General features: G+C 41.2%; 1 protein-coding gene, 2 long non-coding RNA genes and 1 pseudogene across 4 annotated transcripts in view; 1 reads left to right on the top strand and 3 right to left on the bottom strand.

The window, feature by feature from the left end:
* Positions 1-1,386, bottom strand: part of LOC146366353 (rab3 GTPase-activating protein catalytic subunit-like) — a 35,925-nt pseudogene extending 34,539 nt beyond the window's left edge. Inside the window, exons 1-2 of the transcript XR_014797565.1 lie at positions 1,339-1,386; positions 1,193-1,248 (exon numbers count right to left, since the gene is read on the bottom strand). The product of XR_014797565.1 is annotated as a rab3 GTPase-activating protein catalytic subunit-like (transcript). The remainder of the gene's footprint in view (positions 1-1,192; positions 1,249-1,338) is intronic.
* On the top strand, positions 1,234-6,292 carry LOC146366352 (uncharacterized). The gene is made up of 3 exons (XR_014797568.1): positions 1,234-1,917; positions 4,649-6,069; positions 6,154-6,292. It is a non-coding gene; the product is annotated as an uncharacterized LOC146366352 (long non-coding RNA).
* A 238-nt stretch (positions 6,293-6,530) lies between these two features.
* On the bottom strand, positions 6,531-8,299 carry LOC146366351 (uncharacterized). Its single transcript, XR_014797569.1, has 2 exons — positions 7,239-8,299; positions 6,531-7,153 (listed from the first exon to the last, which is right to left on the bottom strand). It is a non-coding gene; the product is annotated as an uncharacterized LOC146366351 (long non-coding RNA).
* Positions 8,300-20,326: 12,027 nt separating this feature from the next.
* Positions 20,327-23,857, bottom strand: LOC146366350 (uncharacterized). The gene is made up of 3 exons (XM_084912578.1): positions 23,770-23,857; positions 21,639-21,873; positions 20,327-21,112 (listed from the first exon to the last, which is right to left on the bottom strand). Exons 1-3 carry the CDS (start codon positions 23,855-23,857, stop codon positions 20,869-20,871), a joined length of 567 nt encoding a protein of 188 aa, XP_084768704.1. The 3' UTR covers positions 20,327-20,868.
* Positions 23,858-23,885: the final 28 nt, after the last annotated feature.

Below are 23,885 nucleotides of genomic sequence, written 5' to 3'. Positions count from 1 at the left end.
CGACTTTTGACAGAGTGACTCTTTTCCCTTGTGACTCTAATCTGTACCATCTAGCTATATTTAGTTTATTGTCACCTGACAAACACAAGGAGCCACAGCCTACTGGTTTACTGCTGTTTTGTTTAAAAAACAAAAACAAACAAACAACAAAAAAACCCAGCGTCCAACAGCACTGTAAACAACGGTAGACGGGTGCATAATAAGCAGCGAATAATGCAGAAAACAGAGACTTGAGATGGGAAACTTTTCTTGAAGCACACAGAGAGAGAGCTGTACAGGAAGTGTGATTTTATTGTGGTGGAAGCAAACCAGCCAAAGTATAAGAGATTTAATGACGATGTGTATCAAACGTGAAGCCTAGTCTGGATCTTCTTTTGCTGCTGGTTCAGTCAATTTTGGTCAGAGTGACAAAACCTGCAGCTCAGACTCTGTGAGCGGTCAGCTCATACGTCTGTGTACGTGCCGTCGGGTGAACGGTCCACGCTCTGTGTTTACGTCTTTGTGTGGAACCCGTGCAGCTGCTCTCATTTACTGTTTCAGCTGTTTGGTGATTGTTGAAATCGTTTTGTGAGGTTTAACCTGAGATTCTGGAGTTTCTGGCAAAATACATTTATATTTAAAATCGATTCAGGATTTAATGAATCAATATCACTTTATTCAAGCTAAAATCGATTTTAATTGGAATATCGATTATGGAAACCCACTCCTAGTTCAAACTTCTGGCTCAAGCCCTAACAAGCAGGTGAGTTCTTTATTGACAAATGTGTCTAATTACAGGTCAGTTCTTGGAAAATGCATTTTTATTTAACGCACATTTTGTAATAATACATTTTAGTTGGCTATAGTTTGTTTGGTAATCAATATCCAGAGGATTATTTAAAAATGGCTCACACATATGCCATCAGTCTTCCTATTCATCTACACCGGAAGCACATCTATATCTGTGCAGTGTTATAGTTTTAGTGACGCTGGTGTGCGATATCAGAGTGGTGGTAAATGTATATACACAGATACACAGCCTCACTCTTTAGCTTGACTATTTGAGGTTAGGTTCGCTGTAATATACAATCATGTTGTTATGTTTAGGCCTGAAGAAATAAATGCAGGTTCGTGTCTCCCGAGGGAGAGCTGTGCGGAACACGTAAAGCTGTGGACTAATCCTAGTTTTCAGAGTAGTGACCAGCTGGCTTACCGCTCCCACTCGGACGCAGTGGTGAAGTCGGTGATCTCGAAAACCTCCGACTCGGGCTGCAAAACACAAACGTAAACGTAAAATCAGCTGTCGTGTTGTTACAGCGCGCTTAACAACCACACTGACATGTTACAAAACAAACTCACATCGAAACTAGGATGTTTTTCTTCGCATGTGCGAAAAGGTGGTCGCTTCCTCTATAGTTCTTTCACAATAAAATAAAACAAACAAATTCTAAATTCAATTCAATTTTATTTGTGTAGCGCCAAATCACAACAACAGTCGTTGTGCAAAACTCATTCAGGCATTTGATGACAGGTTTCAAGATGTGAAGAATATCCAAAAGGAACTGGAGATGTTTGCTACGCCGTTTAATGTGCAACCATCTGTGCCAGACACTTTCCAAGTGGAAATAATTGGGCTGCAAAACAACTACGAGCTCAAAGCTAAGTATAACAGCCTCTCTCTGCTGGACTTTCACAAACTGTACGTTCATGCTGAGGCTTTTCCCATCCTGGCGAGACATGCCCTGAAATTTGCATCTGTTTGGGACAACGTACCACTTTGAACAGGTCTTTTCAAAACTGACTCTTGCAAAGAGGCGCTTCCACTCAAGACTAACTGAATCAAACTTGAAAAAGCAGCTTCGAGTGGCATCATCATCATCACTGCCAGCTGACATCAGACACCTCGCCAAAAAGAAACAGTTCCAGCCATCTCATTAGGTGAGTCTGATGAGCAGAAATGCAGCAGTAACACAGCAGCAGCCCAAGCAGAGAAGCCTCCTCCAGCTTGTCCGGGGAACACCAACCCATTCTCAGACCAGCCAAGAGATGTTAATATAAGCAATTAGCAGGGTGTGTGTCAAAGAGTGAACAGAACATCGCCGAGTCAGCTGACAGCTCCATAAAACGTGTTTCCTACAGCAGCAAACAGGCTTCAAGAAGTGACAGTAAGGAGAGGTGTCAAGATCTGTGGGCCAGTCGGCCTCTTGTGTAAAGGACACAGTGATGCTGAAGTCATAGAGGCTGTGGTCAGGTCAGTCAGCCCAGGTTTCAGTGTTCCTGACATGCCTGAGATAAAAAGACCTCACTCCCCGTTAGTTAAAGGAAATATTGAAAGCTCATCAAAAAACTGCTGACTTAACTCTTTGTGCTTGCATTGGCTCTCAGGAAGGCATCAGTGCAGCACTGTACCAGTGACAGTGAGGAAAGCTGCTCATCATTGGTTATGGCTCAACAACTGCTCCAAAATCGAATTACCACCTCATTCCTGAAAAGCAGGCAGTTTATGAAAGATTTTGAGAATATATCAGTGATTCTTGAGATAAGGGACAAAACATGTCCAAAGTTTCTGTCAACACCATCAGATTTTTTAAAAAGTACAAAAAAATCAGGAATTATTGTGGGTAACTTACACTGTGAGGACCCCTTTACCACTTCCTGTTTGATACACATGCCATGAGGTCACTGCTCTGGTGAGTTTTTTTAATTTTTATTTCATTTATTGCATACCTTTCTGATAAAACTCTGTGTCACAACCATAGTGCATCAACACCACAGTAGAGGCCATAAGCAACTGATGAAAAACAAGATGGCGTCTGTCAGAAAAACGTGCTATGAGAGAAAGTAGGGTATTTTGTCAGCACCATCAGGATTTTTGCCTGACGGTGTTGACCCTTTTTCTAATGATTTTGGCAAATGTCACAAAAGTGTCCTATTCACTAATTATATTAAGTTATTTTTATTACTATTTCAGTCATATTACTTCCTGTGTATTTTACTGATATTTCTGCTTTACAGATGTGTCGAATATTATGGAATTTGCCTGATCTTGAATCTCATAGTTAATGTATACTTTATTAATCCTGTAGGAAAATGCTTGGTCCTCTGCATTTAACCCATTTACTCAGTGAAGCAGTGGGCAGCTACCAATCCATGACCTGGGGAGCAGTGTGTAGAGACGTACCTTGCTCAAGGGTATCTCAGGATAGCCGCTGTTCGGTGGATTTGAACCCCCAACGATCATGGGGCAAACACACTATCTACTGAGCTATCTCTGCCCCGAGAGCTGGTCTTTTAAGTGATGATGTATGAACCCTGCTTTCAGGTCCAAACTACTCTGTGTTTATTAAGGCTGTTGTGTTTTAACATGTTTTTATTCTTTTTTTATCTTGTTCTATTTAATCTGAACAAGCCCCTAAAAACAGTTAGTGATCACTGTCAGCCTAACCATCAGGAACCCTCATGTTAACTTTTATCAAGTGGAAGAAAGTTTCACTGTGTTTATGTTACGCTAACATAGCTGTGTCGCTAGCAATCACGTAGCACATCATTATATACCAGCTAGTCCAACATCAGTAACCCTACAAACGTCACTGCTGTTTAGTTTTGTCTTCATTTATGTTGGAAGTGGTAGCAGAGCTGGTGTTAAGGTGGAAACCGGCGAGCTAACTTCTAACTCTGTTAAATTTCATATATTCTGTTTTCATGGATGCCTGGATGTTACACCTGGTAAAACAGCCACACTGATCATTTTATTAAAGATGAAAGAATTCAGACAGTTTGTAACTCTCAGTGATGCCGCAGAGTTCCTTTGACTTTGGGATCTGCAGCGGAGTTTGGACCTGGAAACGGCTAATGACATCAGACTTAAAGACCGGATAGCATTTCTGTTGCTTAATACATATTTGTGTTGTGAATATTCATCCTTAATCTGTGTAAATGCATATGCTTCAGAAAAATTATAGCAATTACAAAATGGTACATTTCAGGCTAGAATAGCAAAGGGGAAGCTGTCAGTAGAGGAACAAAAGAGAAGGAACAGGGATGATCAAAAAATAAGTAGAGAAAAAATTAACAGCCAGCCTGAGTTTCTCATAAAGGGAAAGATGGAGAAATAGAGTGAAAGAGGGAAAAATAAAGAACATCAGTGATCTGAAAGGAAGAGAAAAAAGTCAGAAGACAAGGTTTTGGAAACAAGCACAGAGAGTCAAAAGGAGAGAAAGTCCAGCAGGGTCTAAACACACAACCACAGAGTACTTTAGGAATCAAGGAGTAGTAGGCAGCTACTTGCTGGTGAACTATTAAGATGTAGAACTTGACATGTGCAAAAACAGAATTGTTATGATGTGTCTTGTGATATTACAAAGGTTGTTAAGGTTTAATGGTAATTTTGAAAGAAATAATATCTTGCTTTCTACTCTTGTGTCACCACTTGTCAACTCCATAATATGGATTTTTTGTTTATTTTTCTGTTTTGAAGAACCATATATTTTCCTCCCTCATGATCTTCCAATAAAAATACGTAATTTTCTAAATAAATATGTAATTTTCATGCTGCTAAATATGATTGTTTCTTATGGAGATTAAATACAAGCTTCTGAAAATATGTATGACTGTAACTCTAATAATCCATCCATCCATCCATCCATTCGCTTCCGCTTATCCTTTTCAGGGTCGCGGGGGGCGCTGGAGCCTATCCCAGCTGTCATAGGGCGAGAGGCGGGATACACCCTGGACAGGTCACCAGTCTGTCGCAGGGCCAACACACAAGGACAGACAACCATTCGCACTCACATTCATTCACACCTAGTGACAATTTGGATTATCCAATTAACCTATCCCCACAAGCTGCATGTCTTTGGACGGTGGGAGGAAGCCGGAGTACCCGGAGGGAACCCACGCAAACACGGGGAGAACATGCAAACTCCACACAGAAAGACCCCGGCCTGGGCCCTATTTCAGGAAGCCGGTTTAGAAAACTCAGAGTGAAAAACGATACTCAGGGTTGAGTAACCCCGAACTGTCCAACTCGGAATATTCGGTTTCAGAAAGGCTGATAACAATTAGTTCAATCAACGCGGAGTTGCTTTAACCCCAAGTTAAGCGCGCGCACGAGGATACATAAAGCCCTGATTAGTGGAGCACAGATTAAGCGAGTCACCATGGAGACGGAGGGAAAGAAGGCGCGGTCAATGTATTTTACAGCGCTTGAGGCCGAAATTCTGATGGCAGCATATGCCGATAACATGCAAATTTTGCGGAAAAAAAGTAACACAGCCTCAGCTGCAAAAGAAAGGGAGCATGCATGGCAAAACATAGCCGACAGAGTCAATGCGTGAGTGTTAATTTAAACATTGATCTAGGGATCTCCACCCATTTAACACGTTATTTTATTATATTTTATTTTTTATTTTATACATTTTATTTTGTGATGTGATGTGAGCGCAGGTGCAACCCAACAGGCCCCAAACGTTCCTGGCAGCAAGTAAAAATGAAATATAAAAATATAGTCCAAACAGGTAAGGTGTAATTGTATTATGAGCCATAGTGCTTGGTCTGTTTGTCCTATGTAAATCAATTGCAGTTAGAGGCTACATTAATTTTCTTCCTGTAAGCACTTATTGAAATTATCTGAGCACATTACAAGTACATATTTGCTTACTCTGTATGCTCAAATGTGACCCGTTATAGCCAACAGAAAAAAAAGCGGAGGCCCGAAAAACAGGTGGGGGTCCTCCACCACCACCACTCACAGAGTGAGCCTTCCCTCAGTCTTGGTTGTCTTTGAGAGCATAATGACAATGAAGTGTAAGGTGATTGGTATATGTTTGTTAATTGCCATCTGGTCCCTTGTAAGTTATAAGTGACCTGTATAAACCTCATATTCTATCAGTTGATGGTGATGGTGTACTGCATCTGGTGCAGCCTCCTGTTGAGCCAGACCAACATGCAGTTGTGAGTACTCTTAATACTCCACAGATTATATGAGTTTACAGTAGAACAGCAATGTTGTTAATTTCTTTACTACAGGAAAATAATGAAGAAACATTGACAGCTGTTACAGAGGAGGAAGCAACAGAGACACTTTATGAGGTTTACATCTTACAGTGGAAAATATAACAATTGAATAAAATGTGGTACTATAATAAAACCATGGACTTTCTATGTCTCTAACAGAGTGATGATGGAAATGAAGAGGAAGAGGGTCCAGCCACTTCTCCAACAAACCTTTCCTCAGTAAGATGTTCAGCACTGATTTACAACCAACCTAAGTAGGCATGTACTATGAATGTCAATGCTATTTTCTGTGTTTCAATAGCTCCCTGTAAAGCAGCTGTACAAGACCTATTTGATCAAGAAAATAAAAAAATGCGACTTGGAAATGGAACACTTCAAGCAGCAGATCCAAAAGACCAAGATTGAGATTTTACTGCTGGAACATCAGTTAAGGGTGGGTGAAGTGGTCAGAGATGGACGAATTATTTCAGTGTTTGAACAACATAATAATATACTTATTAATACTTTGTGTACAGGAAATACAGGCGACCAATAAAGCCAGTTGAACAAAAAATCTGTTTATTCTTCTTTCAACATGTTGAGGTGATGGGTCAAAGGAAATGATTGTGACATATGGTGTCGACTGACTGCTCTTCCATCTTGTATGTCCGTGGGAGGGTCAGGATGTTCATGGTTTGGATCACTGCTGATGTTTGGTTCAGAAGGACAGTGTTCTCCTCTAATTGTGGCAATGTTGTGAAGAATCACACATGCCACAATAATGTCACATGCCCTTTCTGGGGTGACCCTGAGTCTTTGAAGGCACTGGAACCGGGCCTTAAGCATTCCGATAGTCATTTCAACTCTGGCTCTTGTCCTGCAATGAGCCAGATTATATCGCTGCTGTGGGCCCGGTTCAGGGTCAGGGTAAGCAAATAGGGTAAACATGGATACCCCCTATCACCAAGCAAGTAGCCAGTGAACTCTCCTAAGACAGAAGGATACACTTCAGTTCAAATGTCCCTGTAGCAATTGGTCTTTATATATTTTAAAGTATTTTCAACTCACCATGTCCAAATTTTGTGCTCAGTGTACATTCACGAAAAATTCGTGAGTCATGAACAGAGCCTGGCCACTTGGCTTCCACATTTGTGATAATGTTGGCAGCATCACATATGATCTTCACAGTGCGGAGAACACAAATTAGCATCCATTACTATAATGAAATAATTTGTTAGTTTGAAATGCTACAGGGAACTATGTACCTGTACATTAATGCTGTGGAAAGACTTCCTGTTCACATAGTCTCCTTCATTTACTGAAGGAGCAATGATTGGAATGTGAGTGCCATCTATACAGCCAATCATGCCTGGGAACCCTGAAAATAAATGTAAAATTTAAGTAGTAGTTCAAGTATCACCACATCATGAATTAAGTTTTGTTCATCCTGATACCTGCAATTTTGTGGAATCCCTCTTTGATAAATCTTGTGGGTCTGTGACCGGGGAACACCACAAACGAGTGCAGGAGACGTTTCAGTGCAACTGTAACATTCCTGACTGCCCGACAGACGGTAGCCTTGGAAACGTGCTCAGCGTCACCAATATTATACAGAAAGCTCCCGTTTGCAAAAAAACGAAGTGCAATACAAATAATATGTACAGAACTGAGAGAATGTCCGCGATGTGTCACATGAGCAATATTAGGCCTGAGGATGTTATTCAAATGAATTATAGATTGTGCTGAAAAACGGTAACGTTCACACAGAAAATCATCAGGAAATGATAAAATGTCCAAACGCGCTCTAATCACTCTCTCCCGGCGGAGAGCTCTGCGGAGAATTTGGGCTTCAACATCTACTGGCTCTTCAAGGAAGGGGCACGCCATGTCTGACACTTCCTACAGTCAGGTTTCCGACAAAGAGGCGGGGACAGTCAGGGTTAGTTGCAGTAAACCTGCTAGGGGGCAGGTTAGCTTCACGGAGTGTGTCGTCATGGTGACTCACTCAGGGTTCATCTGAACTCGCTTTGTGAAACCGAAGACCCAGAGTTTTCGTTCACTCAGGGTATACTTACTCAGAGTTTGCACTAAACCGGCTTCCTGAAATAGGGCCCTGATGTTGGAATTGAACTCAGGACCTTCTTGCTGTGCGGCAACAGTGCTAACCACCGTGCCACCGTGCTGCCTAACTCTAATAATAAAAAGCCAAAACAATCTTACTTTTAAATGTGGTATAATTACTTTGAAAACATATGTGCATAAACAGTAGAACAGAGAAGCCGCTAATAGTCAAAATAGCTGAAACAACTTAATTTAAAATATATATTTTTACATTTCTTTGTGTCTGATGGTGTTGACTAAAACCTTGCACTTCTCCAGCAAAAACATGATTAAAAATTGTTACACCTGGCAGATTGTACCAAAACAAGGTGAGCCAGCCAAAACTTTGTGTAACAATTATATGTAAATATGTCTTTAAAAAAAATCAAAAAATATTTTTTAGAAAATTAAAACCTGTTTTGTCCCTGATCTCAGGAATCACTAATATGTGTTCTGCCCGTTCCTTCATTTAATGATACAGGCAGTAATCCATGAACCCCGTCTGTGTCCGTCCTATGAATTCTGGCCAAAAGCACCTGAGAACATTCACATGATGGGGCGAGCAACCAGAGTGCAGAGCACAGCGATGAAGACGGAGTGGAGCAAGTTTCAAGGAAGAGGAAACAGCTTCTGACTCTCCAGGTAACTGCACACAGATAAACTGAGACATGTGTGAAGCTTACAGTGGGTCTGTGTGATGGTTTATTGGGTAGAAACAGCCTCTAAACCACGGCTGTTTTATACAATTATATTTGGCCCCCGATATAATTTCATATCCAAGTTATTAATGGCTGGGGGTCAGGGCTGGACTGGGACAAAAAAAATCGGCCCGGGCATTTTGACTAGAGACCGGCCCCCCAGGTATTATAGGAAAAACCATAAAGCCTTTGAATGAAAACAAACACTGTTGTGACAGTGATGTACAGTCTTGTTGGTATATATGTATGATTTCTATATGTTGTACATCAGATAAAAACTTTGGTTGTAAGATTCAGATATTTAATAAAAGCTAGACATTTTAAATGAGAATAACAAAGAAAAGTATTTCTTTGTGCCCCCCTCTCCCTGTTAATGCCCTTCCTGGCCCCCTGGCAACACTTTGCTAGATCCGCCCCTGCACAGTTACCAGCTGTCAGCTACTTAGAAAAGGATCCTGGTGTTATTTGTCTCTCAGAAACAGTTCATAACTTCAACTCATTCATGTCACCTAAAAGGTAAACCTGTTTCTCCATCACCTGTTCAGCTCTGATGATTCAGTAAGGACATCTCCTGGTTTCATCTTCATGTTTCTCACCACATATCCAAACCGACATCATGACCAGCAGCTTTACAGCTGTGGCTCCAGCAAACATCAGCTGATACTAGAAATTAATATTAAATAAATTCTAACAACAGCTGATCAAGCTTAAACGTGCTGCTGTTTTTTTTAGCGCGACAACCGCTGGCTTCCTCTTTCTGGCGCAAAGTGGGCGATAAACAAACAAGAGAGAAAAGCCGATCAGCTGATCATTGATCAGGTTCATGATTTAATGAGAGAAGAAGAGACAGCTGACTGTCTCTCTTCCACAGCATGTCTTTTATCCTGTCTTCCTTCTCTCACCCCAACCGGTCGCAGCAGATGGCCGCCCCTCCCTGAGCCTGGTTCTGCCGGAGGTTTCTTCCTGTTAAAAGGGAGTTTTTCCTTCCCACTGTCGCCAAAGTGCTGCTCATAGGGGGTCATATGATTGTTGGGTTTTTCTCTGTATCTATGAAGCGCCTTGAGGCGACTTTTGTTGTGATTTGGCGCTATATAAATAAAATTGAATTGAATTGAATTGAATTAAAGACACAGAATAAATCCAGCTTTGTGTCTTTTTCCATTGTAGCTGAAGTCCGGGACAAACTGTGCTCCTTTTCACCTCAATACGAAACAAGTAATATTTTCTCTGAATGCGGGACAATTCAGTTTTTTAGGGGACGGTTGGCAACTCTACTAACTAACCTTATGAATAAAATAAAGTTCACTATCAGTAACATCATAGCACCACCCAGCTGTAGAAACTCCATCATGCTGGCTAGTACGCAGTACGAGTTATTGTAACTGACTGTAAAAAGTCAGCACAACGAAAATAAACTCCACCTAAACTTGGTTTATATCTGATCCAGATAGACTGCAGGTCATAACTTCTTACCTGAAGTTCAGTTCACCTGACACTCGGACCGGCGGCCGCCTCGGGCCTCTGCTCCTCCTGCCTCACCTTTCCCTCATCCACCTGGCCTCTCGTGGCAGCTCCGCCATAGCCACCACCAAACAACTGTGAAAACGTGAAAACGTAAAGTGGGCAGCATCTGACTGCATTTCAATGGTAGACTGCAAAGCTGAGTGCAGACTTGTTTTTATTTTCTGCCATTTTCCATTGTTTCAAACTTGTCCAGGCCTTAGACCTCAGGTGTGTTCTCCCAAGTAGTACTTAATGCATAAAAATACTATTTTCATGAAAACACTGAATAAAATGTTGCTTTGTTGAAAAAGAAAATGTACATTTGAAAAATAACATAAAATCAAGTTATACAAAGTGTCTTTGAATGGCAGAGATGTGTGCACATACCACAGAGCCATGGCTCACTGTGAGTGTCTAAATGAGTTTCACAGGCCTGAACGCTCGCTTGAAGTCATTAATAATTCTTAACTTGTTGGATCTGCTGCTCACAACAAAGAAGCACAAGCATGAAATTTGGACTTTTAACTGTGTTTTTATAAGTTTTACAGCTTTTCCTAGTGATAAAAACCTCCTTTATTGCCATTCATGCTACACAAAGACATCAAGCAAATAACAATTAAATGACAGAAAAGTTTGTTTTTCACTTTTTACTACAGAAATCTGTTTTATATGACTACTGACAGGGGATTTTTAAAAATCACCCCGCAGTTCTTCAGCTGAGACACCTGAGTTAGAAAACACAAACACTGCAGTTGTCTTTACTCGCGAGGACGGTCACAGAGTGCTCGCACAGGAGACATTCATGGACTCGCGCTCTGTCACCGTCTGCCTTCTTTCTTTATACAACAGGAATTAATACATTCGTTCAGTGACATGTGCATGTGCATGTGTGCGTGTGTGCGAGGTCAGAACTGCTTGTTCAACTTCTTACTATCGCTGTGGAAAGATTCAGATACGAATATCAGAACACGTTTCATAAAGAACAATCAGTTCTGAGCAATGAAAAGATCATCATGCAGCATTCTATCACAAATAAACTTATATCATTAAAAGTTTATACTGACTAAACAAATACAATTTTCTATTGACATTCCCTCCTGTTGTCAGTATAACCTTTAAGTGAGATATCAGTATGTAACATCTTGTTGTACATTTTCTGTCACATCATCATTAATCACACAAAGTCTTCACATTCCAACAGGTCGGGGTCATCATCATCATCATTTGTCACGGCTATGTACGCAGCTACAGTCGAAACGATTATGCGGTTAATCAATTTTCTATTGACAACTACAGTTTAAAAAACGAAAGGAAAAACTGTGCAGTTTGGGCAATGAGCTGTCAGGGCTTTTTTCTGTAATCTTACATGTTTATTTCTTACGATTTAAGTACAAAGAGCTGTGCCAACAGATTTCTGTCTTTGTCACAGCAGCTTTTTCTTTATCATGTAGAAAAACAGTTAAATATGTCATCTTTACACTGACAGAAAGGAGAGTTTCACTGGTCCAGCATACAGTGAGCCACAGCAGCCCTATTTTGAAACTTCTTACATTTTCTCGTTACTTTTGGTTCAACAAATTTGCAGGGAGTTATTGTTTCTGTCACTCTGAGCCTTCATTTAAAATAATCACCAGGGGACGTCACATAAAAAGAGATGACGTGTGCCATAGTAAAGGGTCCAAGTGGGCCGCTGTGTGGTTTTGTTTTTTTGGCACAGCTCTGGAACGACTGCAGGTGTCCATAAGTTGTGGCCGCGGTACTTCAGCATCTAATGAGCCCTACAGAAGACGATCAAGCATAAAGGGAGTAACATGTCGTGGCAGGTAATTTCAAATGCAACGTTTCTATCAGCTGTGGAGATCAGGGAAATTATTTCACTGCTATGGTTCATGGTCATCATCATTACCATTGCAGTAATAACATTAATAACATAATCTACAGCATTGATATTGTATTCAGATGTTTAAACATATTGGTACCCAATTAGCCTTTATTACAGGTGCAGTTATAACCACGTTAAACTGTTGAGTTAAATCTATAATCTTAAATGCTTTTGAATGCTTGTTATAATCTTAAATGTGTATGTGCTGATTCTGTTGCATTATAAAAGAAAGGCCTAACTCTGAGTACACTCTGTGTTAAAGTAGACAGGAAGCGCAGGCTTTTGCAGAGCGTGCTTGTCAAAGTGAAAGTGACTTTGAGGAGCTGTCTGGATGCTATTTGAATAACCAGGTTATTCATTATTGTCTTTTATTCATTTATATCTTTTGATTAAGCTTTTAGTAGAGGTTCTTGATTAAAACATTTATTCAACATATTACAGATATAGTTTCAGTTAGGTTATTATGCACATGAGAATTGGCCTTTCTTCTCATAAGACAAAGTTCGTGTGAGGTCGAGCCACACACACACACACACACACACACACCTGCACACACTGTAGGTAGGCTTATGTTCTAGGTGAGAGTTCAGATATATTTTCTTGCAACTGCATTTTTGTGCGTGCAGAATTGCTAGTTTGTTGCAGAGCATGGCCCGAGGTTTTGGAGAAGCGAGAGTCAGAAGATGGACCTGGCATGGAGACGAGGCGATGTTCTTTTCAAACTGTGTTAAAAGTCATTGTGGTTTTGATTTGACGTATGCATGTATTGTATCTGATGACGCATGAGGGGGCGTTAACCCTGATGAATCAAAAGCAATCTGAAGTGTCTTTTTGGGCGGAGATCTACAGCTGATGTTTTGCAGTGTACATCTCACCACGCTGCGTGTGGTCATTAAAATCAATTGTTTGACCAAGCTCTTCTGGGCCATGGTTGTTTTTACTCTCCTCCTCAATACTGAACCCTTAACACAGCTTAACAAACATCAGCAAACACACAAACTGTTTTTGTGCAGTTTGTTTCACAGTGTGTTGCAGCTAAAAGCTGCTGTATTTCACAGAGACAGAAACGAGTTTGAGATAACTTCACTCAGAGATGGAGAAAGAATACAGGACAGGAAGAGGAGAGCTTATATTTAAAGGTAAGGACTGCTCAGGACTGCTTGATGCAAATTTAAAGCTTGCATGGATTTCCTCATGTTCTCATATTGTGAAACACGCTGCAAAGCAAACTAACTTATTTAAAGAGCACATGAAAATCCTCTGCAGGTTAGTGCAGGATAATCAGGTTAGTTTACAGTAAAGAACTGCGTGTGACTGATGCACAATGGCTGTGGTGCTCGTGGTCTGTTACATCAAGTGTAACAGAGATGAATATGAATTTCAGCTGGTGATGCTTAAATATAGAAAAAAGACTGTGTAAACAGCGTCCTGTCAGTGTAGAGGGTGGAAATAAGCCAGGACAGTTCATGAAATACCTGCTTGCATCTTGTTGATTTCAGTTGTGTAATATGAATTGGATTGGATTTATATAGCGCTTTTCAAGGCACCCAAAGCGCTTTACAATGCCACTATTCATTCACTCTCGCATTCACACACTGGTGTAAAGAGCCACTACTGCTGATTTTAGGGTTCCCCCACTCTAAGATGAAACCCCTGCTGAGCAAAATGAACAAAGGCTGCTCTCAGTTTTGCCAGAAAACATCTCAATGATCCCCGAGACTTTTGGGAAAATACTCTGTGGCCTGTTGAACTGTCTCTGCTGCTCGTCTGCAGAAGTGACGAGTATCTCAGCCTTCCACACAGTGAGCCTTTTCTCTTCATTCAGATTGTATCATGGACTTAAGATCTGTTGTTTGATCTTTTCCTTCCATCCCTCCTGGTTTAATTCTCAATGATCTCACTTGCTACAGTGACTACAATAAAAACATCCCGTTTGTGGAACAGCACATATGTGTCTGATCACTCTGCACTGCACGCTCAATACAAATCTCACCGCCAGTAAGGACCTCAGTCACAAAGAGAAAACCTCAACACATAATATGCACAATACATGAATCCCAGCTGTCATAATGTGCACCAAAAAGGGTTTAATACTGTTTTTTCTGCCCTTGCAGCGCTTTCTGTCATCTAGAGCCAGTTAATGTCTCCAGACCAGCCCTAAAGAAGTGAAAATGAATCCACTGTGAGTGTGTGCACACATGTCATTGTTTTTAAGCCCCACAGATACAATCATAGTTTAACTGTACAATGCAATGTAGTCCAAATAATCCAGCACATATACAGCAGTGTTAGGGTTCAAATATCAAGGAGGGATACAGGAGGTAATCCAAAAAATAACAACACTGATCCGGCCGGGTGAAGTCAAACGATGATTTTAATGACACGCGTGGAGAGACGACCGCTGTACGCAGACAGCATCGATCTCTAACTAACAATGCACAAGCAGATGTTTTATACCATTAGGGCTTAAATTTAATGACGCCCCTTCAACGTCAAACAGATACAATAGATACGTAGGTTTCACAACCAAAAAAGTTTCATTAACGATTTTAAAAAAGTTCAAAAGAGCATCTTATTCGCCTCCGCGCCAGGTGTCTTCCGGTGGCTGTCTCCCCTCGCTTCTCCAAAACCTCGAACCATGCTCTGCAACAAACTAGCAATTCTGCACGCACAAAAATGCAGTGACCAGCAAATATCTGAACTCTCTGAACTCTTTCAAAATGCTACATTTTAGGTTTTACCTTTGGCAGAATCACACTTTTACTTTGTGTTCGTGTATTTGAAGTGAAATTAAAGCTAATTATGGTTCAATGGCAAGAAAGTGAAAGTGGAAAGTGCTAAAAATAGAGAATTATCCTTTTAAGTGAATCTAAATATTTTCCTTCCTCTGTCTAAAAAAAAGCTTCATCTCCTCTCTCTGTTTATACCAACTCTACAGGGAGTGCAGAATTATGAGGCAAATGAGTATTTTGTCCACATCATTCTCTTCATGCATGTTGTCTTACTCCAAGCTGTATAGGCTTGAAAGCCTACTACCAATTAAGCATATTAGGTGATGTGCATCTCTGTAATGAGAAGGGGTGTGGTCTAATGACATCAACACCCTATATCAGGTGTGCATAATTATTAGGCAACTTCCTTTCCTTTGGCAAAATGGGTCAAAAGAAGGACTTGACAGGCTCAGAAAAGTCAAAAATAGTGAGATATCTTGCAGAGGGATGCAGCAGTCTCAAAATTGCAAAGCTTCTGAAGCGTGATCATCGAACAATCAAGCGTTTCATTCAAAATAGTCAACAGGGTCGCAAGAAGCGTGTGGAAAAACCAAGGCGCAAAATAACTGCCCATGAACTGAGAAAAGTCAAGCGTGCAGCTGCCAAGATGCCACGTGCCACCAGTTTGGCCATATTTCAGAGCTGCAACATCACTGGAGTGCCCAAAAGCACAAGGTGTGCAATACTCAGAAACATGGCCAAGGTAAGAAAGGCTGAAAGACGACCACCACTGAACAAGACACACAAGCTGAAACGTCAAGACTGGGCCAAGAAATATCTCAAGACTGATTTTTCTAAGGTTTTATGGACTGATGAAATGAGAGTGAGTCTTGATGGGCCAGATGGATGGGCCCGTGGCTGGATTGGTAAAGGGCAGAGAGCTCCAGTCCGACTCAGACACCAGCAAGGTGGAGGTGGAGTACTGGTTTGGGCTGGTATCATCAAAGATGAGCTTGTGGGGCCTTTTCGGGTTGAGGATGGAGTCAAGCTCAACTCCCAGTCCTACTGCCAGTTTCTGGAAGACACCTTCTTCAAGCAGTGGTACAGGAAGAAGTCTGCATCCTTCAAGAAAAACATGATTTTCATGCAGGACAATGCTCCATCACACGCGTCCAAGTACTCCACAGCGTGGCTGGCAAGAAAGGGTATAAAAGAAGAAAAACTAATGACATGGCCACCTTGTTCACCTGATCTGAACCCCATTGAGAACCTGTGGTCCATCATCAAATGTGAGATTTACAAGGAGGGAAAACAGTACACCTCTCTGAACAGTGTCTGGGAGACTGTGGTTGCTGCTGCACGCAATGTTGATGGTGAACAGATCAAAACACTGACAGAATCCATGGATGGCAGGCTTTTGAGTGTCCTTGCAAAGAAAGGTGGCTATATTGGTCGCTGATTTGTTTTTGTTTTGTTTTTGAATGTCAGAAATGTATATTTGTGAATGTGGAGATGTTATATTGGTTTCACTGGTAAAAATAAATAATTGAAATGGGTATATATTTGTTTTTTGTTAAGTTGCCTAATAATTATGCACAGTAATAGTCACCTGCACACACAGATATCCCCCTAAAATAGCTAAAACTAAAAACAAACTGAAAACTACTTCCAAAAACATTCAGCTTTGATATTAATGAGTTTTTTGGGTTCATTGAGAACATGGTTGTTGTTCAATAATAAAATTATTCCTCAAAAATACAACTTGCCTAATAATTCTGCACTCCCTGTACTGTCTGACTGGCTTTTGGAGACTCAGATTTGAAGCCAAACAGAAAAATCAATTTTGTTTTCACTGAATGTTTTCTAACAGTAAATATTTTTCTAACATTTGTTTCCAGTTTCTGTCTTTTCATGTGTTGTCCCTTAATCTGAACTGGAACCAAATGAAGCAGAGTGTAATCACCTCCTACGAGCCATCCTGTCACAGTGAGTGGAAGCTGCAGTATAATATACTGGCTCTTTGTGATTTACAATGTGAGCTATTCATGGTGGCCTAAAACAAACTGTGTGCATGCTCTTGTTGTTAAAAGGGAATCATCCTGCAAAGCCACAAGTCAGCGTCACCTCTGTTTCCTGCTTGTCCAAAGTGAACCGTGATGAAAAGATCAATCCATACAGAAGTGAAGCAGCAGGATCAGTCATGGATGCACGAGTTTGTTTGTTTTGTGGAACCACAAGGGAGCCTGGAGTGACTGGAGCTCCACTGGATCATCACCAGTAGGAAGAAAAAAACCCACCACGTGGAACATTTTTGTAGAATCGTTGCAAATTTTCCAGCACACACTGGATGTGATCTGGGAATGCAGTTTCTTGCAACGTGTACTCAGATATTTATGCACTACTTATGTAAGAATGCTGTTTGTTGACTTCAGCTCAGCATTCAGTACAGTCATTCCCTCTAAGCTGATCACCAAACTTGTGGATTTTGGACTCAGCAACTCCAGGCGACCGTGGTTCAGGGGATTGGGAAGCTCATCTATAACCGGAAGGTTGTCGGTTTGATCCCCCTGGTCGTTGTGTCCTTGGGCAAGACGCTATATAAATGCAATCCATTATTATTATTATTATTATTATTATTATTATTATTATTATCTGTACCTGGATCATGGACTTTCTGACCAACAGACCCTGGCATGTAAGGTCAGGCCATAACTGCTCTACCACCATCACACTCAACACTGGCACTCCACAGGGCTGTGTGCTGAGCCCGTTCCTCTATGACTGCAGACCTCGGTCCGGATCCAACTCCATCATCCAGTCTGCAGATGACACCGCGGTGACTGTCTCATCAGAGGCAATGATGAGTCTGCTACAGGGAAGAGTAAAGCACCTAGCTGTGTGGTGCTGACAATCACCTGCTCCTGAATACCAGCAAAACCAAAGAGCTCATTGTGGACTTCAGGAGGGAGAACAGAGACCCCCATGTCCCCATCTACATAAATGGCACAGCTGTTGAATGGGTCTCCAGCTTCAAGTTCTTGGGGATCCACATCTCTGAGAATCTGTCCTGGTCAACTGACACCTCCAGCCTGGTCAGAAGGCCCATCAGTGCCTTTTTTTCTTGAGGACACTGAAGAAGAACCACCTGTCTACTGACATACTGGTTAACTTCTACCACTATGTGATAGAGAGCATCCTGACCAACTGTGTCACACTCTGGTATGGGAACTGTTGCTGGCCACAAGGCACTGCAGCGGGTTGGGCAGTTTTCACCACAGGGACTCCACTTCCTGCCATTGAGGATGTCCACAAGAAGAGATGTCTATGCCGAGCACGCATCATTCTCAGGGACTCCTCTCATCCTGCCAATAAACTCCTCCAGCTCCTCCCCCCCAGAAGGTGCTACAGGAGCCTTCAGACTAAAACCAGCAGGTTTAGGAACAGCTCCTCCCCCACAGCTGTCACCCTACTGAACTCAGCCCCCGCTGAGCCTTTCCATCCACACTCACTGATCCCTTCTACACTCCTCCTCCCAGTGACCATGATCATTTCATTCTCAACATTCACCACATGCTCACATTGGTTACTGCTATAGTTTTACGACACTGACAGAGTCTCTGTTATAGTGCCTACACTGTTCACTGTTACAGTCTGTTCAGAGAGCTACGCTTCCACTGCTGTAGATATATTCATAGAACTCTGTAGATCTGTTTACCTCACACCGATACATCTGCATATATGTAGCACATCTGTATATTTGTTCACAGTACACCTGTATAGCTGCCCATCTGTACAGCAATTCAGAACATCTGTATGCTACACCATCTGTATATCTGTACATATGTATACAACAGTGCATCTGTATATCTGCTCTCTACTGAACTTATACATAATCTGCTCTTATTGCACTTACTGATTAGATGCAAACTGTATTTTGTTAACCTGTATTTAGACATGTGTAATGACAAACGTTGAATTCTAAATGCTATCCTAAACATTTAAACAGCTACAGGAGAAGTTTTTAGAAGACCAGTAAAGAGAGCATGGAGGCAGATGGAGGATGCCAAGTCCACTGAATCTACACACTTCCTGTTTCCACCTCATCCTTCCAGTGCTTTACTACTATGGGCTCAATTGTGGTCATAAATATTTTGTACTTGTAAATAGGGCTGCCACGATTAGTCGACTAGTCACGATTACGTCGACTATCAAAATCGTCAACGACTAATTTAATAGTCGACGCATCGTTTGAAGCTTTGTAGGATCACAAAAGACGCAGGAATAAGTAATAGGATTTAAGAGTGTAATAACGGACTGAAACAGAAGATGGCAGCACTGCATGTACAAGGATGCCAGCTGCCGTTAAACCCCGAAGAAGAAGAAGTAGCTCTGTCCCAGAATTCATAGCGCAGCCCAGCTCAGTTTCCAACAATGGCGGCAGCTAGTTAGTTTTAATGTTACTCTTATTATTCTTTCTGGGCCACAAAATAAACGTTTAACATATTTTCAGGCGAGAATGCATCTGTGTAAACCTCAAATATCTGCTCAGTTTATCAAGACACCACAGATTTTCAAAAGCGCTCCGACGTTTTCAGAGACGTCTGTTACCCACTAGCTCGATAGCTAGCCGGGGCAAGGCTCACTAGAGCCGTGAGAACACCGGACTCCCGGCTTCAAACCCACCTCCGTCTTTCGCTTCTCAGGTTAAACATATATAAGTCACTTAGATAACTTAAATATTTTATTGTTTGGCTTTTTTTAGTATTTTATTTGTTCCTGAGTAAATCGGTTTGGCTGAGATCAAAGTTATAGTTTTTACACAGCTGAATAAACGTCAGGCAGACAGCTGATTATCAGAAGTGTGAGATGCTCCAGAATTTACTCCGGTGTCCCGTTATATGTTAGATATCAAGGAGCAGACGGCTGAGTTTATTAAACTTCACCTAAACAATCTGCAAATTTCATTAAAATTTAATAAACTATCATCTTGTCTTTATTTTTAGTTAGCACCTTAAACACTTAAAGCTGTAAGCTAATGATAGTTATATAAGAGCAGATGCTGCTGGTGCAATAAGCTGTAGTTTTACGTCCAATGGATGATGATCTGATTAGTCGACTAATCGCAAAATTAATCGGTGACTAGTCGACTATCAAAATAATCGTTTGTGGCAGCCCTACTTGTAAATCAGTTTTGTACTTGTAAATCAGGATTTGTGTGTGTAAAAAAAGATTGTGTGGACTTATCCAAAAAATACGTGTGAAAGTCTGCACTAAACTTTCAAGTTACAAGTACAAATTTTGACCCTATTTTTCTTCCTCTCATCTGATTGTGATTGACATGACATTGGCCAAATTTAACTATCCAATCAGAGAACACGATTGCGTGTCCCGCGAAAAATTGGCAACACAAAAAAAGAGAAATGAAATGAATATTTAGTGTATATCAATGTGTGTGTCTCCTATATGATATATGCAAGTGACATTTTTTACTGTAACAGCGATTCATACGGGAAAATAATGACTATTAATAAGGTTGCCCAAACTTTTACATCACACTGTATATAGGAACATAGTGAAGACAAGTTATTTAAGAGAGTAAAAAGAGGTTAGTTTATTTTGGAGTAGAGCTCCATTTATTAAGAAAAATTTAAAAAAGACAGGAACACTCTTTAGAGGTTTATGGGTGGCTCTTAAAAGAGCCGTTGTGGGGAAGTCACTCAGACTTCAAACAGGCTACTCCTTTGGTTGCCAAGACACGGCTCCCTCCGCCGAGAAGTGGGCCATGAACTTCTCCCCCACCAGGACAGCCTCTCTGGAGGAGTTGTTTGCTGCTACACAACCCAGGCCTTGCAATGGCTCCACCACAGCAGGTGCCACACCCCTCACAGCAGGTGCCACACCCCTCACAGCAGGTGCCACACCCCTCACAGCCCCTCTCTTGTCCAAACAGCGCAGAAAATTGTGGAGAACACACGTTGCCTTCACACACTTCTCCGCAATTTCAGGACGGAGCTCCATGGAGCGCAGATACAACCTCTACTGTGAGGGAGAGAGGGAAGTTCCAGCGCTCCTGGAATCCCTCTGCAATGGACCGCCAGTCTTCAGTTGAAGGCACAGCCATGAAGTCGTCCACTAGACAGTCCCAGATGGACGTCGCTACCTGGGGGGTGATCTGGCTCACCAAGGACACGCCAACTCGAAAACTGAATGCGATGGTCCTGAAGGAGTCCTCGGTGGCAAGGAACCTGGACAAAATGCTGCAGTTACAAATTCATTATTCAAATTCTAAAATACTTTTGTGATGTCAGATTTAAATTACAAAACATAAATCTTACATAAAACCTTTTGTAATTACAAGGATAATTACATGATATATATTAGACATAATCTAAAACAGTCTGCTGGGATTATATACAAATATTCAACTATCCCAGAATTAAACCAGGTCTAAATAAAACGAAAGGAGTGAGTATCACTACAAAGATTAACCCACAGTGGTCCTCATACCACAGTTTGATATCAGCAAACAGCGGGAGCATACATTGATATGACGCCACAGCCATGCTATCATTCAAACACTGATAACAGCATAAATCGAATTCAATTGGGACTTGATGAGACCTTCTGAGTATCACTAGAAATATTTTAAACAGTCTTCTCCGTACCACAGTTTGCTATCAGTAAACACCGACAGCATTCATTGATAGCATAGCACATCCATGTTAGCACAGGTATCAATAAAGGACTACCGTATTAAACACTTTTACTAACCTCAGGCAGATGGAAAGGCGCTCTGCAGGTGGGATTGAGCGTCTGTAGTTGGTGTCTAGGCGGGCAATGCTGGGACCAACGCGGGACAGCAGGTCCTCAAACTGAGCGAGTGAAAGACGGTGGTATTGCTGGAATCGGCCGTCATCCAGGCGCAGCTCCTGGAGCAAATGGTGAAACTCGCCAAACTGCTCACGCGTCTGGAGGACCTGATGGACCCAGGTACGGCGAGGACGTCCTTAACGCCACTGCTCTGCTCCTTTTTGGCTCCTACCTTAAAGCACACTGTGCGCTGTCGATCTTACGTGCTGCACAATAATGTTTAACATTTAGTATTTACTGTTATATTCCCATAGATCATCATGGTGTTGTTTATTTTATTGCTCTAGTCTTCTTCTGCTTGTTTTCTTTTTTCTTTCTCAACAGGTGATCCAGGAAAAAAAAAAAAAAGACCCCGACGTATTAGCCAGAGGTCCCTTTACTACGGTTCGGAGCCGCGGACCTGTTTTATATACGAGATTGCTGCAAAAAGTGCAGCCTTACCTGATGTGCACCTACTGTTACTCATTTATATTAAGATTTAAACATCTAGTTGGTATTGGTATGGAGAGTAACCTTCAGTAATAGTAATAAATCACACAGCAATAGGACATTCATGTAGTTGTAAAGTATTCAGAATATGTTACTTCTATAATCTTTGGTGGAATACATTTTAAAATTAACACTGTCAACAGGTTAGCACCTCATACCACAGTGCAGCAAAGCAGTCTCATGAGCGCTGGGAAGGACACGCCCAGAGCCCAAAACAGACAGTGCAGCAGATGACAAGATAGTAATTGTATGGTGAAAATTATACTTTTAGTTATCTTGTTAGTCATCTACAAAATCTGCTTCTCACATATAGGGCATTTCCAAGATTTTTTTTCAAAACTTTTTCAATTTATTTCATTACAGCTGTCCTGTGCCAGATGTTCCGTTGACCCACAGTGAGAGGCATCATTTCAGAAACACCAGGAAGACTGAAACTCATCGCCGGGATGAAGCAGGGCTCGTGATCTTCACCAGCAGCTCCCTTACAAGAAGGATGAACCCAGCATTTCATGAACACTGATGGAGACCTTTGCTTTGTGTAATGTTAGAAGTAGCAAAAAATAAATAAATTTCTGGCACAACTTCACCTGCTTCCAAGGTGCATGGAGAGGATAAAAGAATTCACAAAGCAGGAACTCCAGCAACACTTGAGGGAAGATGAACAACTTTAATAATAAGCCGAAACAGACCGTTGGTCTATTATTAAAGTTGTTCATCTTCCCTCAAGTGTTAGAAGTACTCAGATAATCCTCAGAGGGTCTGGACTTAATATCATAATATAATATAACATATCAACATATAATATAACATAACATAATATCATAGCTTTAAGTCCTGTAGAAAGTTAAATATATGTTGTGCTCTCTGGTTACTCTGGTATGAATGACTCTGAATTACTTTATGATAAATAACACTATTGTCAAAAACAGTGAAAGAATTCCAGATCACAAGTTTTTAGTTCAAATACAAGTAACAAGGGTTAGTTTTCTCTAACTGTGTCAGAGAAAACATCATGTGCTCTTCATGTAGCCGAGTACATTCAGTGTTTAAAACAGAAGTTGTGCAGGTCTGAGATCAGCAGTTTCCTGAAACACCAAACTGAGGTCCTGTTAATGCTGATGTATAGTGACACAGTTACATGGGTGATTAATCCTTTTGACTTTGTTTATCAATAAAACAGCTGCAGCTTTCACTGACAGCACATGTGGTACTTTAACCTTTGTACTGTTTTCTTCAGTTAATTTGATGTTACTACAAAGATTGAAGATATAGGATGATCTGTCTGCTGTCACTGGGTGGTGCTGAGGTCTGAATCTGAGGACGGCTCCTGTAATCACAAAGAGTTTACAGGAGCCGTCCTGTAAACTCATCACAAACTGAAATATAAAGTTTATCTCTCAAATCTGAAATAGAGCTGATCCTTCTCTGTCCTCACACACTCGGAATCTGAAGTTGTTCAGTCCTACAGTTCTGCCGACAGCTGTTTATTTTTATTTGTTTTAAAGGCCTTATATACTAACACATTTTCTAATATCATGCTTACCTTTGAGTTGTTGATGCTTTATAAATGGACATCTGCAAAGATGAGATGATGGAGCAGGTTTCAGTCGAGGTTCAGTCTGCTGCTGCATCCTGGTCACAACATACGTGTCACGGCCA

Source organism: Perissodus microlepis, chromosome 18, assembly GCF_051167445.1.
Source record: "Perissodus microlepis isolate ML-2025 ecotype Zambia chromosome 18, ASM5116744v1, whole genome shotgun sequence".
NCBI lineage: Eukaryota > Metazoa > Chordata > Actinopteri > Cichliformes > Cichlidae > Perissodus > Perissodus microlepis.
The sequence above is the reverse complement of the archived record's forward strand: the minus strand, read 5'-3'. Positions and strand labels throughout refer to the sequence as shown.

Bases quoted from the DNA above. Each gene is read 5' to 3' on its own strand.
- LOC146366350 (XM_084912578.1), bottom strand. From the start codon at position 23,857: ATGCAGCAGCAGACTGAACCTCGACTGAAACCTGCTCCATCATCTCAT. The intron at 21,874-23,769 runs GTAAGCATGATA...AGTGGCGTTAAG, and splicing joins AAAGCATCAACAACTCAAAG to GACGTCCTCGCCGTACCTGG. The intron at 21,113-21,638 runs GTTAGTAAAAGT...CATTTTGTCCAG, and splicing joins CGCCTTTCCATCTGCCTGAG to GTTCCTTGCCACCGAGGACT.